This window comes from Danio aesculapii, chromosome 19, assembly GCF_903798145.1.
Source record: "Danio aesculapii chromosome 19, fDanAes4.1, whole genome shotgun sequence".
In the NCBI taxonomy this organism is placed as follows: Eukaryota; Metazoa; Chordata; class Actinopteri; order Cypriniformes; family Danionidae; genus Danio; species Danio aesculapii.
Genome location: NC_079453.1, coordinates 51,576,324 through 51,595,656, shown reverse-complemented (window position 1 = coordinate 51,595,656; position 19,333 = coordinate 51,576,324). Strand labels below are relative to the sequence as shown.

Here is a 19,333-nt window from a genome sequence, read left to right as displayed (position 1 = left end):
TGGTCGTCTGACAGGCTGAGCTGGTGTGTGTGTATGTGTGTGTGCGTTTCGTGTGTGTGTGTGTTTGTGTGTGTGTCAATAGAAACTTCATCAGTGTGTCAGAGAGTGTGTATGTCAGAATTACACACTCACAACTTCAGATTCTCCCCAAAATGCAGATGATTTCCAGATTGGTTCCAGCGCTGAAGAGCTGGAACAGCAACCACACAGGCCAGGTCCAGACCCGCTCCGCCCAACCTCTGATTCTAACAGCACTTGCAGAGACTTTACTCTGATGTTGATTTATTCGCTCAGTCCTGCTCTTATACTCTCTGTAGTGCTCAGATCTCAGATCAGTGTTCAGCCGAGGAGACGAGCTGAGCTTATTATTATTCAAGCTAAAAGCTTGTTCTGCTGGATCTTGAACTGAAAATAAGCGGCGGCGGAGAGCTGATTCTGAAAGAGGATTTTCCTGAAACACCTGTACTTCCAGAAACAGCCTCTCCAACACACACACACACACACACACACAGACAGGGTGCAGTGTGTTCAGGCAGCCAGCAGAGGGGCGATGAGCTGTGCTGTCATTATTATAAGGTGTACCTGCTAAGGTGTTCTCCATCAGAAACTGCAGGAAGTGTGAGCACAGCCTGCTGCTGGCCCTTATTCTCTGCTTGACTCTAAATGCTGAAGCTGTCTCTTTATGGACTGAATAAAGGCCTCCAATAGAGCTTATAATCTGCTCATTTCTCCTCAGAGGACTGGACCGAACTCTTCTGATTAACCCGTCACTGATTTCTGAAGTGGAACACATCAGGCAGATCGCAGGTATGGGGTCATCAGCTGCACTTTCACTAAGTAGAATTCAGCAGATGATGTGTACACCTGACTGCTGTACTCGTACAGGCCGGTTCACACAGAGGAGCCGGGGGCCCAGACACTGGTCATCACACATCTGTGCAGTTAACTTTAGACCCAACACTCACTAAATAAATATAACCATACAGGCCCAGGGCCGGATTAACCAGGACATTATGGGCACAGGCCCAGGGGCCCGTACGCACTTGGGCCCCTGCGAGAGGGAAAATTCTATTTTAGCCAAGTGTAAACAGCGCACCTCACTGGAATAAGCTAGTTGGGTGATTCCCGCCATCACCGCTTGATCAACAGAGACAACATAACTGAAGAGCGCAGTCGACAGCAGCGTGAGTGCCGTAGCTCATACAGCGCATGACAACATGTTCTGACCTGATCGATCAGGAACCCGGATTGAATCCAGCGTCTGATGAACACGTTCTTCTGTTTCCCCCACTACACATCAGATTTTGCCTACACTGTAAACCCGAATCAGTTGACTTCACTAGATTGTTGCGTGGAAACCCGTTACAGGAATCACGTTTAGTTTTTACATATCCTCAGCTAAACAGGTTAAGCTGTATTAAAAGAACATCTTTCGTGTGTGCAGAAGACAAATTAAACTAGGATTAGAAGTCTTTCCTGTACATCATCAGTTCACATGACTTATTTTATAGAGGATATGTTTTGTAAAATGACTATTCAATTGAACATAACATATATTCATGTAAATAATGCTTTTATGCAATGATAACTGTTATATTTAAGTAATCTATTATAATTAAAATAATGCCCCTGCATTTTACAATTTTAAGCACAAAGAATCAAACTACAGTTCTACAGGGATCATTTCTGTCTGGCATTAGCCATCATTGCTAATAGCACAATTGTGCACATTTTGCAGTGAATCGAACAGTGATTTAATTCTTGAATGTCTGCAGATTGGGCTTTAACTCACTGTAGCCCAACATGAGGAGAAGTTTGTTGGATGAAGAGAAACGTGTTCTTTGTTGACTTGGGGAACAGGAGTCCAAACAGAATGCACAGCGTTTGACAAGTCTTTGATGCAGTCCATCACAAGCTGTCCCTCAATGATCATCTTAACGGAGCTTCTTCTGTGATAAGTAGGATTTTAAGGTGGTGGAATGACTGGATCATCAGAGTTCTACCAACAGAGAGGATCAGTTATGTTTCTCAGTACATAATCATCAATAATGTTTAACAAACTTAATGACAGAGACACAAAAGACAATATGTGAACTGGTGTTGGCCAATTTACTTCAGCTTCAGTTACACTGCAAAAGCTTTAATTCATTCTACAATGGTAGATTTAGCATTTACTTACTGACCCTCATTCCCAATTTAACTATAAGACTTGTGTATCTTCATCTTTCCCTCAATTTAAAGTCACAAAGCCAAATTATCTTTAAATTAAAGTTGGACTTTTAAAACGGGGACCCAAAAATCACAGGTCTCATTAAAAATCTCTTAAACTGTTCTGTGTTCAGTCTTGAGGGTTGAATATATATTGACATGTTAGAGAGTTTGGAAATATGTTTTGCTGTTCTTAAGTTTCACTGTTTTAATCCAAGTGTGACCGTTTTATAAAATATAAGGACCATGCATTAATGGAAATAATGTTTTCATGCTCCTTTAATAAATCCATTGAGACAATAAGTTACGAAGCATGGTTTAAAGAGGTCTGCAGGCCTGTCCTCCAGGAGAATCAAAAGCCCTTTTAGGACCTAATATCTGTAAGCTCTTGAGTCTGTTAATAAATGAATGAATGAATAAATATGTTGGACATGTTGTATTAGACAAATAATTTAGTCACACTAAGGAAATGTTCAATAATTTAACTGTTAAAAAATAATGCCAATATATAATGGACATGAACCAACGCTGGTTTGCTGTAAAAGCTCTGACCACAGCTCTCCAACATTCCTCCTCTATAACTGAAAGATCTCAATTAAACAGACTGTGTTGATCAAACATTTCGGTAACTCTTCATAATAACTACACACTATGAATCATTTATTAAGCATTAGCAAATAGTGAATTCTTTATCTGTTAAGCTTTAACTCTACATTAATAAGCGTTAGTAAGCAGTTTATAACTGCAGCTACAAATACTGTATTCTTGACTTATAAACACATTTATAATCTGCTTATTAAACATACTTTCATACTTTGTTAATTTATTTTTCAATTCTAAATGAAGTATTGCATTATTTATAACCCATTTTTAATTTAAGAGTAGTTGAGGGTTTTTAGGATAATTCAGAATGAGTTAGTAAATGATTAATAAACTATTGAAATTAATGTATGTCTTATTATTCAGGCATGTAGTAATGGTTACTATGTATGTTAATAACTGCTTTACTCAACTTCATCCAGTTCTGTGACCTAATCTAAAGTGAGGACTATTTATGCTTTATAAATCCCTTATAAATGATAATTAAAGGCTCAGTATCAAATGAGCAACAATAATCTTTGCAATCTGATCTAACAAGTAAAATGACTGTAAACTTTAAACCGCTGAGGAACAGGAGTGTCAAAATACACCAAATTGGCTAAAACAAAAACAATATAATCAGTTAACAATATAATAAGATATTAAATAATAATATATAATAATAATATTTAAACTGCTCAGTCATTTTATTTTAGATAGCATAGCGCTTTAGATGCAAAGATTTATTTTTATTTAAAACAGTTTCATCTGTGTATCTTCAAATGAATAGAAATGAATAATGTCGTTTATGTCATTTTTCCTGTTTAGACTTTAACTGAGCCTTTAATTATCATTTATAAGAGATTTATAAAGCATGAATAGTCCTCACTTTAGATTAGCTCACAAAACTGGATGAAGTTGAGTTAATAAAGCATTTATTAACATACAAATGAACTATTAGTAAATGCCTGAATAATGAGATATAAACGTTTATTAATCGTTTATTAACTCATTCTGACTGATCTTAAAAAAACACCAGCTGCTCTTAAATAACTGGTTTATAAATAATGCAATACTTAATTTATTAATGAAAAACGAATCATTAACAATTTATGACAGTACAAGTATTAAGCAGATTATAAATGTGGTCAAGTCAAGAATGCAGCATTTGTAGCTGCAGTTATAAACTACTTACTAACGTTTATTAATGTAGAGTTCGTGCTTATTAGAGGATGAACTCACTATTTGCTAATGCTTAATAAATGCTTCATAGTGTGTAGTTATTATAAAGTGTTACCAAAGTCCTGCTTGAGGTTCTTTCCCACTGCTGAACTACAACAACACCTGCAAAACAAGAGAAAAGACAGAATATTAATATCTCTAAACTAAATCACTAAAAAATGGAAACTTCAAATTAATAACAAATAGGTCAATAATAATAATGAAGTAAACAATAAGTTAAAGAAATAATAAAGTAAATAATAAAGTGACACAAAAGACTGTAAGCAACACTTAACAGTGAGAGAGAATAATAATATAAAAATGTTATTATTCTTAAACATACTGTACCTGATCTACTGTAAACGTGCAGGCCAGCGCAGCAGGATCAGCCTGATTGCAGGTTAAGACTCCTCCACCTCTTTTTTCCTAACTGCAAACGTGAGGTCCATCTTTACACGGCAAATAAGAAAGTTTAGGGGGAAAGTTTAGAAAAAGCTACACATATAACTGTAACTGTACTGTGAAAGTAAATCAGTTCAGCTAGTGACCTCAACTTCTACACAGTTTAAGCAGAGCTTAGTTTGTGGTTTGAGAGGTCTCGGAACAGATAGGGGTAACTGATCCGGCATGCTACCCGACGATGGAGAGGTGTCGCGCACGGAATTAGGGAGAGAGGGGCGTTGGTGCAGTGGATGGCGGAGGGGTGTCGCGGACGACAGTGAAGAGGGTTGGAGAGGCGCGGAAGAAAGCGAAAGTGAACAGCGGAGGGATCGAGGGGGATCAGTAAAATGTCGTGCCGGAGCAATGTAAACTCGCCCCTCACAAAAAATCAGTTTCATTTGAAACTTTTAGCGTTATGAAAGATTATAATATTTAGCGTTAGCCGCTAGCATGTGCTCATGGATGGACTCGTGCTACTATTACGAACTGACATGACGTGTAATAATTATGACGTTTTACAGGGAACATGCTTTAAACAGTGAACATACAGAGAAACGGTAGATAACGTTAACGTTATAAACGGTGGCTAGACAGAAAAGGCTAATGTATATGATAATATTATAACCTAACTGTGAACTGACAGGGACAATAGCGCTAACTGACATATTTACAGCAGAGACGATATTTTGAGTTCGTCAGTGTGGATTTTCAGTTCTCTTTGTCAGAAAAACATATAAACTGATAAAAGCTTCTTTGCACACTTACCATGTCATGTTGATTTTCAAAATCCGCGGTAACCCAGCATCCTAAAGCTGCAGGCACTCACTGAGCTCACGTCACCTCAGCCAATCAAGGCCCTCCCCTGTCTAACAATAACATAAGGAAGGGAATTGTCCTGTATAATTGTCTCTGCTTAACATAAGCACACTCATTTTTTCTTCTGATTAGTGTAATTAGCTAATTTATTTAGTAATGACACAATTTCTTAAAGAACAATAAATAATTAGTAATGATCGCTTAAAATCAGAAGCACTTTAGCACCGAGAGCAACACCGAGTAAGTACATTTAGACCTGTTTTCAGTTGCTGTGTTTGGTTAGAGAACACTTAGACTTGTTTCAGCTGGTTGTGTATGGTTGTTGGACATTTGTTTTCAGCTATCTGTGTTTAGTACTAGAATGTTTTAGCCACTGTTTCCTTTGTTACTATAAGAGCTTGTGTGCCGAGCCGGAGGTTTTTTCGCGCCCCGCGGCTGCAGTTTCGGGTGTTTTTACTCTCGAGACGTGCCCAGCTGAGCTCAATCAGCAAATCGCTCAGGGGTGTATATAAGCGGCTAGTCTCACCGCGGCAGCGGTCGCGGCAGCCTCGTGTGAAGCCCGCCTCGTGTGAAGACCGACGAGTGTAAAGACCATCGACTCTACCTGCGCGACTCCACCGAGCAAAGACACAGACAAAGCACTTGAGTACTTCTTACTTTATTATTTTACTTTATCTCTGCACTCATTATTGTTTTCCTTGCACTTTATTATGTGTTTACTAATTCCTGTTGTTACTAATACTCGCAGAGCACGGGAGGTACGCTGCAGGCGCAACCCTCACAACCTTCGATCAATTCATGTATCCTCTATTTCACAACTCTCTCTCTCTGTGGGCCTCTGGAATTGTCAATCTGCTGTTAACAAAGCAGATTTTATTACCTCCATAGCCACTCATTCTGACTTTAATCTCATGGCTCTAACTGAAACCTGGCTGAGACCGGAGGACACTGCTGCACATGCAGCTCTTTCTACTAACTACTCTCTTCCCCACTCTCCTCGTCAGACAGGGAGAGGGGGTGGGACTGGACTACTGATTTCCAAAGAATGGAAATTCACTCAGAGACCGTCCCTGCCAAAAATTACCTCCTTTGAATTCCATGCAGTCACCATTATCCACCCCTTCCGCATAAATGTGGTTGTCATCTACCGCCCCCCGGGTACATTAGGTCACTTCTTAGATGAACTGGATGTTCTTCTCTCATCTTTTTCTGATTATGACACCCCCTTGTTGGTGCTAGGTGACTTCAACATGCACATAGAAAGACCTCAAGCTGCTGACTTCCAGACTGTGCTTGCATCTTTCGACCTCAAAAGAGCACCTACTTCTGCTACTCACAAATCAGGTAATCAACTAGACCTTATTTACACTCGACATTGCCTCGCTGACCAAACACTAGTAACTCCACTACAAACATCCAATCATTTCCTTCTCTCTCTCAACATCCACATTACTCCTGAGCCGCCACACACTCCTACTCTAGTTGCCTTTCGCAGAAACCTACGCTCTCTCTCACCCACTAGACTATCCACCATTGTTTCAGACTCTCTTCCTCCATCTTGCAGACTCTCTGCACTTGATACGAACAGTGCCACTGATAAATTCAATCTTGTTCAATCTAGTCCTAGACTTTCTTACTCAAAACAACCTCATGGACAACAAGCAATCTGGCTTTAAGAAAGGCCACTCAACTGAGACTGCCCTGCTCTCAGTCGTGGAGGATCTCAGACTGGCTAAAGCAGACTCTAAATCATCTGTCCTCATCTTGCTGGATTTATCAGCTGCTTTTGACACTGTAAACCACCAGATCCTGCTATCTACGCTTGAGTCACTGGGCGTCACAGGCACTGTTATTCAATGGTTCAGTTCTTACCTCTCGGACAGGTCATTCAGGGTGTCGTGGAGGGGAGAGGTGTCCAACCTACAGCATCTAAACACTGGGGTACCTCAGGGCTCTGTGCTTGGACCACTTCTCTTCTCTATCTACACGGCATCTTTAGGAACAGTCATCCAGAAACATGGTTTTTCCTACCACTGCTATGCTGATGACACCCAGCTATACCTCTCTTTCCACCCTGATGATCCCTCGGTTCCAGCTCGCATTTCAGCCTGCCTGTCAGACATTTCACTCTGGATGAAAGATCATCATCTCCAGCTTAACCTCATGAAAACGGAAATGCTTGAAGTTTCTGCCAACCCGACTCTTCACCATAACCTTTCAATCCAGATGGATGGAGCAACCATCACTGCATCCAAAATGGTAAAAAGCCTTGGAGTAACGATTGATGACCAACTGAACTTCTCTGAGCACATTTCTAGAACTGCCCGATCTTGCAGATTCGCACTCTACAACATCAGAAAGGTCCGACCCTTCCTATCTGAACATACAGCTCAACTCATTGTTCAAGCTCTTGTCCTCTCCAAACTGGACTATTGCAACTCTCTGCTAGCCGGGCTACCAGCTAGTTCTATCAAACCTCTTCAGCTGCTTCAGAACGCAGCAGCACGAGTGGTCTTTGATGAACCCAAAAGAGCACATGTCACTCCGCTACTCACCCGTTTGCACTGGCTGCCAGTTGCTGCCCGCATCAAATTCAAAGCTCTGATGTTTGCTTACAAAGTGACCTCTGGCTTTGCTCCTTCGTATCTGCTCTCACTTCTGCAGATATATGTCCCCTCCAGAAACTTGCGTTCTGTGAATGAACGTCGCCTCGTTGTTCCATCCCGAAGAGGGAAGAAATCCCTTTCCCGAACTCTCACATTCAATCTGCCCAGTTGGTGGAATGAACTCCCTAACTACATCAGAACAGCAGAGTCACTTGCTGTCTTCAAGAAACCACTAAAAACGCAACTGTTTAGTCTCCACTTCCCTTCCTAATCTGCAACTGCCTCTCTGGCTATACCACTAACTGTGCCCTCTCTCTCTCTCTCTCTCTCTCTCTCTCTCTCTCTCTCTCAAAAATAAATAAATAAATAAATAATTTACTAATGCTTTGCTTCTTAGACTTTTACACACCTGAAACTTGTCTATAGCACTTGTTCACTGCTGCTCTTATAGTTGTGTAAATTGCTTCCTTGTCCTCATTTGTAAGTCGCTTTGGATAAAAGCGTCTGCTAAATGACTAAATGTAAATGTAAAATGTTTTATAAGCACAAAATCCAGGTTTACAGTGTACTCTTCATCACGAGGAAGACAAGTAAGAATCATTAATAAGTGTGTGTATTATGGAGGACTCAGATTCACAGAGCTGGATTGGAGAGGTGTTATATCCACAATATATGCAGTATTATAAGTTTGTAGAAGTTATACATTAAAATACCCTTAAATATACATGTTCAGTACTGCTTGAACAAGTATATTAATAATCATTCATTTACACTCGTTTTATTAGTATTTCTCTTTTCTAAGTGTGTTTAAATGCTTTAAAATAAGTGAAATCTTTGTAGACCAGACATATGTGTACTATACATCATTTATTTAAATATGTGGGCAATACATTATAGATTAACTTTATTTTAAAATATTATATTAATCTTATTCTTTAATTCATCTACAGGGGTGCAGGGGACAGGTAAGGACATTGACATTGTGCCCAGGGGCCTCTGAATTCTAAATCCTGGCCTATACAGTCCTGTAGCCAGCCTGGTGGAAGGAGGCTGTTTTTTCTCTAAATGTGGACCTTTTTGCAGTTCTTCTCCTCGTCTTTATTAGGTATGAGCTTTAAATACTGCGTTTCAGTGAGACTTTTCTCTTGCTGCATGAGCTTGATGAACCAAAAACATTTTCTGCAGCTTTATAATGAAGAGGTGAGTTATTTTAAGCGACTTCATGATGCATTAGTAGGGGAAAGAACCTATATGGGGCGTCTGCAGCCTTGGATCCAGTCAGTTTTACGGGCCAGGCAGTTTTACGTACCTGTTTTTTCTGATGCGTCCAGTAGAGAGGGGATGAAAGATACAAGGCCAAATACTACATCTGAAGTCAACACTTCCAGATGATTAAATGTCCTATTCATGAATTTACTTCTTTAATTTTCTCAGCTAAATATAAAAGCTAAGTTAATATAGGGTAGTGTACCCTATAAAGGATAGTGTAATGATTAATTATAGCCTAGTTATATGTTTTCATATCGAGATGAGCTTTTTATTTAATTGATTATATATAAAGTTGCATTCTGAAAACAACATTATAACCAGAAAATGCAGTGTAATATGTATTAATGATATGCTTTAATGAGAATGCAGTGATATTACCTACCAGACAGCTGCAGAACAAACAATTCACTCCTTTCTAAAGTTCCACAGACCATTTAGCCGTACCTGACACACAAAGCCAGATGAGATTTGATCTTTTAACCTTTATTTAATGCAATAATAGCATTAGAGATTGCCTGTCTTCTTTAACTGGTGCTGAATCCTTGCTTTAAACTCTTCATGCTCATTGAAAAAGAAATCATTTAATTCTCATTTAATTCTTGTCTTGTTCTTATTCCAGATATCTATAAATTCTTAATCCTTAAACAATAAAGATTAATAAAGAAAAATAGGCAAACAATCATTTCATGTAATTTGATATATAATCTGGACTTCAGTAAAACACATTAAATTATTTGCCTAATATCTGATTTATGATGTTTTGCATCTCTCAGGATTTGTTGATGGTTTAGGGCAGAACAAAAGCACCAGGTCTTTAAAATTAAAGGATTATTTATGTTTTGTTATTTGCAGCTACAAACTGTGATGCGGACTTCTCTCTGTTATTCTAAAACATCCCAAACATATTTAATTACTCTGTAACACAATTCTGTTACAATAAAAAATCTAAAACAATAAAGTTCTAATCAATATTCACAAACACATATATAATCAATAATCAACTTTAATGCCAATATATAAAAATACACACTGTGTGACTATGAATGAAATAGGGAGAGCCCTTATAATAGTGAATATCTCTAAGCGTTTATAGAGATGTGATAGGTTGAGTAAAAACTGGTTAAACTACTAATGGCCTTTTAAATAATATAATATAAGTCATGTAGAGCCGGATTGTAAAATGAATGAAATGCGATTTTAATTCAAATTCAAAATAAAATGTCGTTTTCAATCTTTTAGGATTGGTTCAGATTTATTTCACTATAACGTTATGGTCAGACTTGTAGGAGTGATGTAGTGTAGTAGTAGTGTTGATTTTAGACGACATGCCAGACCACGCTGGTGTATGTAATCTGAGAAAACATTTTTAATAAATTATTATAAATTTATTATTTATATATTTTTACTCCATTGCTGAGACTGGAACCACTTTTCCATTCCCAGAACAACATATTTGTATGCAACATGACCTGACAATACTGATTACTGTTTTTACAAATCAAATGTGTATTTACAGCGACATCAAATCATACTGCAATATATAAATACACAATATATTAATGATTACCATCATGGAGGACTGCCCTGGAACAGTGAAGCTGAAGACGAGTTTCCAGCTTCATTTTCTTAGAGGGTTTATCAGTTAAGGGTGGTTTAAGTGTAGTGCAGAATGGACAGTGGTAGAAGGAACAAACAGCACCGCTGCATTAGTTCACCGCTGTTAATCTCTGACCACTCCATATTCATGGAATCTCTACAACAATATGAATTAAAAAGAGAAGACGGGTGTTTACAGCTTCTACAAATTCAAGAGAGATTTAGGTTTTCTTAGGTAGACCAACAGCTAAATACACACACACACACACACACACACTTTAGTGAAGAGCAAGTGAAGGAGAACACCGTAATGAAAGTTTAACGGCTCACTTTAGCTTTTCTATTATAATTACTTCTTTAACCCAAACATTACCACAAAAAACTGATTAATCACATGTGAAGTGATCACAATTAACATGTAATGACCCAGCAAACACATTAAATTTAATAATAGCAAGAGGTCCACGTTCAGCCATCACTCACGGTTTAGTTAGTTAAATAAAACCATCAGATCTTGGAATATACAGTAAGATCATTTAGAGATGTTGTGTTGGTGGTCAGTGACTGATAATCAAGGTTTGCTTCTCTTAATATAATCCATCTATTATTTATTAAGGCTCACTTCAGCCATTTGCCCTGTTCCTCTCCAGGTCTCCAGCAGCGCTCGATGGTTCCTCACACTCAGAGTAAACAGACAGGAGCACAGTAATGAACTCAACACGGCGGTCAAACTTCAGCATTTATTGAACAAGTGCTTGAGAAAAGACAAGATGAAGACACTTCAGGAGGGAGCTCCTGCATAAGGGCACAGACGGAGACCCAGACAGGTTCTGTTCGGTTCACTCGTAGATCCACTGCTGTGCGCAGCTCTTGAAGGACACCAGCTCCTCCGGCTTAAACCACAGACTGATCTCAGTGTTCGCGCTGTCCACAGAGTCACTGCCGTGGATGATGTTCCTGCAGAGCAGCGCACGGTTACATTCACACACCTACAGTTCACGGACACACACGCACACACACACACACACACACACGCACGCACGCACCTGCCCACTTCGATGCAGAAGTCTCCTCTGATGGTCCCGGGTTTGGAGTCTGCAGGGTTGGTCTCTCCGAGCATCACTCGTCCGGTCTTTACCACATTCAGACCCTCCCAGACCTGAAACACAGCAGCAGAGCGTCACACACACACACACACACACACCTCATGTCAGTTTAAGGAGAGTCCTATCACTCAGCGGCCATCTTTGAAACACCATTTCTGTCTGGAGGAACATCGAATCCCCCAAAACTGTCAGTGAAGCTTATAAAGGAGGATCACATGAGGGATGACGGACTGAAGACTCGACTCAGCGTTCATCATAACAGAAGCCCAGGCTGATGCGCACTCAGAGCAGACGAGATCCACAGCGGCCGCTTCACACACCGTCAGCCTCTGAACACTGCAGGAGGGTCCCGCTGGAGCACATGCGGTCGTCTCCTGCGGATCACCAGGCCGGAGCGCTTGTGTTCCAGTGCAGGCTCGTTCAGCAGACATGGAGCTGTGTGTGTGTGTGTGTGTGTGTGTGTAGCAGGTGTTGTCTGAGACTCTGTGTGTGCAGACCCAAGTGTTCATAATGAAGCTGCTGCAGTCTGCTCCAAGCCCCGCCCCCACAGCATCCTTAATCTATACTGGTCGATGATTGGCTGTTTTACTAGTGGGCGGGGTTTGATTCACTATATTGATGTTTCACTCATCCCCATTCAGAGCTACAGGAGTGACGTGTGTGTGTGTGTGTGTGTGTGTGTGTGTGTGTGTGTGTGTGACGCACCATGGCCAGAACGGGCCCAGAGCTCATGTACTTCACCAGTCCGGGGTAAAATGGACGGTCTTTCAGGTCGATGTAGTGCTGCTTCAGGAGATCCTCAGAGGCCTGTGGGGAGAGAAAGAGAGCGGGTTAGAGACGTATGAGTTGATTAGGTTCTGATTGATTATCCTCTGATTAGGTTCAGCAGTTTCAGTTATTAGCTGGTAAATTAAACCGCTTTCTTCATGTCACTTCACACAATCGTCTGTTTAATGACGCAGATTCTCTTTAGTGTTAATCCAGCTGAATCCACTACTGCTTTATATGCACAAACCTCTACATCCCCCTACGGAGACGAGACCGTATAACTAGCTGACCATCACTAAAGATGCCATTAGAAATTATTTTACCAAGCAGAACACCACACACACACACACACAAGTAATTGGCGGTTCATTCCACTGTGATAAACCAAGTACAAAGCAGAAGGAAAATGAAATCTGAGAAGTGCATTACTCAATACCATTAAAACTGACAATAATTAAATCTGAAGCTGTAGTCATGTCTGAAGTTTGGGATGTAGATTTAATGGAGTAGAGCGATGTAAACATGGTAAACGAAGCTTCAAATGTAAAACCTCAACATCTGCACGGTCCTTTAATATAGAGCTGATCAGGTGTATGGGTAATGAAGTGATTAATATTAAACTCTTCATTTAATCTCTTAAAAATAGCTGACATCAGCAAATAAAACACAAGGCAGGCCTACTGGGCAAGAGGGGCTGCCGCTCAGACACTTCCAGAAGCGGTCAGTCATTCATTCATTCATTCATTCATTCATCCTCACCATACTCCAGGTCTCTCGTTTATCCTCACAGCACTCATGTGGGATATAAGAACAGCATCTGATCTCGGTCCCTCATGAAGCACAGCTGCTGTTTAATGTGTAGTAAATCAGACTCATTTAAAGTAGCGTCGCTGCACGATCATAATGAACGCATGCTAGACTGCAGACTGCACAGTGTGTTTTCTGTTTCTGATCATGCTCAGAGTTGAGGTAAGACACGTTTTCATTTGCCAATCACTGCCAGTCAGACAGGCTCATACAGTTCCTCAGACTCCAGCTGTTAAAGTGGAAACTGCAGCAGAATAAAGCGTCTCCTCATACAGCTGGCGTATCAGCGCTGCTATATTGAACACCTATGGTTCGAGTCACACCTTCTGATTCTCAGGATTTCAGCGGCTCTTGCTCAGTTATTTCTGAATGTGCCGACGCTGCGATTTAGATTATTAGACACCACTCGATTGGTTGATGTACTGCGAGCCTAAAGCCTTCACTCAGTGCCAGTCTCAGCTTTAGCATCTGAACTCTTCATCTATATAGAAAACATCCTCGCTGTGCAGATTTGGGCATGGCCAATATGGGCAATCGCCCAGGGCAGCATGGGGAGATGTTGATGGGATAGTGCCCCAGTAAAAGCTTTGAGATGTGTATTGAGGGGTTCTCCCAGAATAAAGACGTTAGGGGCTATTCACATATGGCCTCTTTTACTCATGTTAATTAGTTCATGTGCAACAGAAACAGCGCTGGTGAAAACACACTGACGCATGTGCGCACACACACACACCACTCTTGATCCCGCTCGTCCCTGTATGTGCCCCTCACTTTTATAGACCATTTAGAAACAGGTGATTAATAATTATATGGTCGTATGATCTCATATACAGCCGTTTGCCCTGTTCTCTGATATAGCCGACTGATGAACACACACACGCACGCACACACACACACCTGCAGAAACTTCATGGCCACCAGTCTGAAGCCTTTCTGCTCGAAGCGCTTGATGATCTCTCCCATCAGCCCCCTCTGCACACCGTCGGGCTTCACGGCGATGAAGGTGCGCTCGGTCTTAGCAGACATGATTCTGCAGGAGAAGAAGAAACACGTGAGGACACACACACACACACACACACACACACACGTGTAATTTACTCTACATATCTGTGAAGGTTCGGATCGGTTCAGGCTGCTCAGATGATGTCAGTGAGGAGAACACGGATCGGGATCATTTATCCAGCATGTGTCGGAGCGCGCTACAGTGACCCAATACTGAACGGTTCTGTACTGCTCAGGTGATCCTCACAGTGATATTTCTCCATCTTTAACATCTGCACCCTGAGCCCTGCCGAATCACAGTCACGTGACGCTCCATCCCGGAACAAAGCAACAGGGCACAGATGTGGCGCATGCGTAGCAGACGCCTATCACATACCGACGCGTCCCGAGCCGTGAGACCGAGCAGCTGCAGACACGCGGCCGCCCGAGGACACGCCGCTGCCGAGTTCACGGTACCGAGACCGACCGAGCACAGAAAACCGAAAAAACACGAGAACAAGGAAAAGGGCCGCACATGCGCAGACGCCGCTGGACACGGCATAGCACTGCATTAAACACACGGAGAGGCGCGAAAAACACTCATACATCTGTCAAAGATACACACCATCACAAAACACACACACACACTGTCTCACACACACCTGACGGAGGAGCAGAGCTGCTTCAGTAAATCCTGATAGTCCGGGCGGAAGCAGCAGAAGAAGAGCGAGAACTGCCGCGACTGCCTTATAAAGCCTGAGCGGAAGGGGCGGAGCCACAGCACAAGTTCATGATCGCTCAGATCTCTCAACACTCAAATCACGGCTCAGGAGCTGCTCACGGCCCTAAACTGTTAAACCACATTATTATTATCAGGATATAGCCATATCTAATGTTTTTAAAAATCTAAAATATGTCTTCATCTAGTCACTGAAACACAAACACAAATAAAAGATGCTAGCATCGTCTAAAATCCTTTACTTAAAAAATGGAAACTGCAAAAAGCCAAACCCTGTCTGTGTTTCAATATGAAGGGCTCATCCCTACACCCTAGGGGCTCACTCCAGAGAAGAGTGCAGGGGACCACAACTTAATTAGCGAACTGTAAACCAAATAACACCGACTACACCCGATAAACACTCGACTAAACCGGATAAACACTCGACTACACCCGATAAACACTCGACTACACCCGATAAACACTTGACTACACCCGATAAACACTCGACTACACCGGATAAACACTCGACTACACCGGATAAACACTCGACTACACCGGATAAACACTCGACTACACCCGATAAACACTCGACTACACCGGATAAACACTCGACTAAACCGGATAAACACTCGACTACACCGGATAAACACTCGACTACACCGGATAAACACTCGACTACACCGGATAAACACTCGACTAAACCGGATAAACACTCGACTACACCCGATAAACACTCGACTACACCGGATAAACACTCGACTACACCCGATAAACACTTGTCTACACCCGATAAACACTCGACTACACCGGATAAACACTCGACTACACCGGATAAACACTCGACTACACCCGATAAACACTCGACTACACCCGATAAACACTCGACTACACCGGATAAACCATTAACTACACCCGATAAACACTTGTCTACACCGGACAAACACTTGTCTACACCCCCGATAAACACTCGACTACACCGGATAAACACTCGACTACACCCGATAAACACTCGACTACACCGGATAAACACTCGACTACACCGCATAAACACTCGACTACACCGGATAAACACTCGATTACACCGGATAAACCATTAACTACACCCGATAAACACTTGTCTACACCCGATAAACACTCGACTACACCGGATAAACACTCGACTACACCCGATAAACACTCGACTACACCGGATAAACACTCGACTACACCGGATAAACACTCGACTACACCCGATAAACACTCGTCTACACCCGATAAACACTCGACTACACCCGATAAACACTCGACTACACCGGATAAACACTCGACTACAGCAGATAAACACTCGACTACACCGGATAAACACTCGACTACAGCGAATAAACACTCGACTACAGCGGATAAACACTCGACTACACCGGATAAACACTCGACTACACCGGATAAACACTCGACTACACCGGATAAACACTCGACTACACCGGATAAACACTCGACTACACCGGATAAACACTCGACTACACCGGATAAACACTCGACTACACCGGATAAACACTCGACTACACCCGATAAACACTCGACTACACCGGATAAACACTCGACTACACCGCATAAACACTCGACTACACCGGATAAACACTCGATTACACCGGATAAACCATTAACTACACCCGATAAACACTTGTCTACACCCGATAAACACTCGACTACACCGGATAAACACTCGACTACACCCGATAAACACTCGACTACACCGGATAAACACTCGACTACACCGGATAAACACTCGACTACACCCGATAAACACTCGTCTACACCCGATAAACACTCGACTACACCCGATAAACACTCGACTACACCGGATAAACACTCGACTACAGCAGATAAACACTCGACTACACCGGATAAACACTCGACTACAGCGAATAAACACTCGACTACAGCGGATAAACACTCGACTACACCGGATAAACACTCGACTACACCGGATAAACACTCGACTACACCGGATAAACACTCGACTACACCGGATAAACACTCGACTACACCGGATAAACACTCGATTACACCGGATAAACCATTAACTACACCCGATAAACACTTGTCTACACCCGATAAACACTCGACTACACCGGATAAACACTCGACTACAGCTGATAAACACTCGACTACACCAGATAAACACTCAACTACACCGGATAAACACTCGACTACACCCGATAAACACTCGTCTACACCCGATAAACACTCGACTACACCCGATAAACACTCGACTACACCCGATAAACACTCGACTACAGCAGATAAACACTCGACTACAGCAGATAAACACTCGACTACACCGGATAAACACTCGACTACAGCAGATAAACACTCGACTACACCGGATAAACACTCGACTACAGCGGATAAACACTCGACTACAGCGGATAAACACTCGACTACACCGGATAAACACTCGACTACACCGGATAAACACTCGACTACACCCGATAAACACTCGACTACACCCGATAAACACTCGACTACACCAGATAAACACTCGACTACACCGGATAAACACTCGACTACACCGGATAAACACTCGACTACACCGGATAAACACTCGACTACAGCGGATAAACACTCGACTACACCGGATAAACACTAGACTACACCGGATAAACACTCGACTACAGCAGATAAACACTCGACTACACCCGATAAACACTCGACTACACCGGATAAACACTCGACTACACCGGATAAACACTCGACTACACCGGATAAACACTCGACTACACCGGATAAACACTCGACTAGAGCAGATAAACACTCGACTACACCGGATAAACACTCGACTACAGCAGATAAACACTCGACTACACCGGATAAACACTCGACTACAGCGGATAAACACTCGACTACAGCGGATAAACACTCGACTACACCGGATAAACACTCGACTAAACCGGATAAACACTCGACTACACCCGATAAACACTCGACTACACCGGATAAACACTTGACTACACCCGATAAACACTTGTCTACACCCGATAAACACTCGACTACACCGGATAAACACTCGACTACACCGGATAAACACTCGACTACACCCGATAAACACTCGACTACACCGGATAAACACTCGACTACACCGGATAAACCATTAACTACACCCGATAAACACTTGTCTACACCGGACAAACACTTGTCTACACCCGATAAACACTTGACTACACCGGATAAACACTCGACTACACCCGATAAACACTCGACTACACCGGATAAACACTCGACTACACCGGATAAACACTCGACTACACCCGATAAACACTCAACTACACCCGATAAACACTCGACTACACCCGATAAACACTCGACTACAGCCGATAAACACTCGACTACACCCGATAAACACTCTACTACACTGAATAAACACTCGACTACACCGAATAAACACTCGACTACACCGGATAAACACTCGACTACACCGGATAAACACTCGACTACACCCGATAAACACTCGACTACACCCGATAAACACTCGACTACACCCGATAAACACTCGACTACAGCAGATAAACACTCGACTACACCCGATAAACACTCGACTACAGCAGATAAACACTCGACTACACCGGATAAACACTCGACTACACCGGATAAACACTCGACTACACCAGATAAACACTCGACTACACCAGATAAACACTCGACTACACCCGATAAACACTCGACTACACCCGATAAACACTCGACTACACCCGATAAACACTCGACTACACCAGATAAACACTCGACTACACCCGATAAACACTCGACTACACCCGATAAACACTCGACTACACCCGATAAACACTCGACTACACCCGATAAACACTCGACTACAGCAGATAAACACTCGACTACACCCGATAAACACTCGACTACAGCAGATAAACACTCGACTACACCGGATAAACACTCGACTACAGCAGATAAACACTCGACTACACCGGATAAACACTCGACTACACCAGATAAACACTCGACTACACCAGATAAACACTCGACTACACCCGATAAACACTCGACTACACCCGATAAACACTCGACTACATGTGTGTATGTTCCTCTATGTGTGTGTGTGTGTGTGTGTGTGTGTGTGTTTGCCTGTACTGATTCCTCTATATTTGTGCGTGTGTGTGTGTGTGTGTTTGCCTGTACTAATTCATGTGTGTGTGTGTGTGTGTGTGTGTGTGTGTTTGCCT

At 42.1% G+C, this 19,333-nt stretch overlaps 1 protein-coding gene and 1 long non-coding RNA gene across 2 annotated transcripts; both read right to left on the bottom strand.

Moving 5' to 3' along the window:
* Positions 1–1,738: 1,738 nt before the first annotated feature.
* LOC130247141 (uncharacterized) lies at positions 1,739–10,889 on the bottom strand. The gene is made up of 3 exons (XR_008839497.1): positions 10,708–10,889; positions 9,523–9,584; positions 1,739–1,999 (listed from the first exon to the last, which is right to left on the bottom strand). It is a non-coding gene; the product is annotated as an uncharacterized LOC130247141 (long non-coding RNA).
* A 573-nt stretch (positions 10,890–11,462) lies between these two features.
* Positions 11,463–15,169, bottom strand: nme2b.1 (NME/NM23 nucleoside diphosphate kinase 2b, tandem duplicate 1). The gene is made up of 5 exons (XM_056479088.1): positions 15,061–15,169; positions 14,315–14,447; positions 12,548–12,649; positions 11,783–11,895; positions 11,463–11,693 (listed from the first exon to the last, which is right to left on the bottom strand). Exons 2-5 carry the CDS (start codon positions 14,441–14,443, stop codon positions 11,576–11,578), a joined length of 462 nt encoding a protein of 153 aa, XP_056335063.1. The 5' UTR covers positions 14,444–14,447; positions 15,061–15,169; the 3' UTR covers positions 11,463–11,575.
* Between the last annotated feature and the right edge of the window lie 4,164 nt (positions 15,170–19,333).

Coding starts and splice junctions, on each gene's coding strand:
- nme2b.1 (XM_056479088.1), bottom strand. CDS start 14,443: ATGTCTGCTAAGACCGAGCGCACCTTCATCGCCGTGAAGCCCGACGGT. Junction 11,896..12,547: donor CTGGGCCCGTTCTGGCCATG/GTGCGTCACACA, acceptor GCTGTGTTTCAG/GTCTGGGAGGGTCTGAATGT. Junction 11,694..11,782: donor TTCTGCATCGAAGTGGGCAG/GTGCGTGCGTGC, acceptor GCTGCTCTGCAG/GAACATCATCCACGGCAGTG.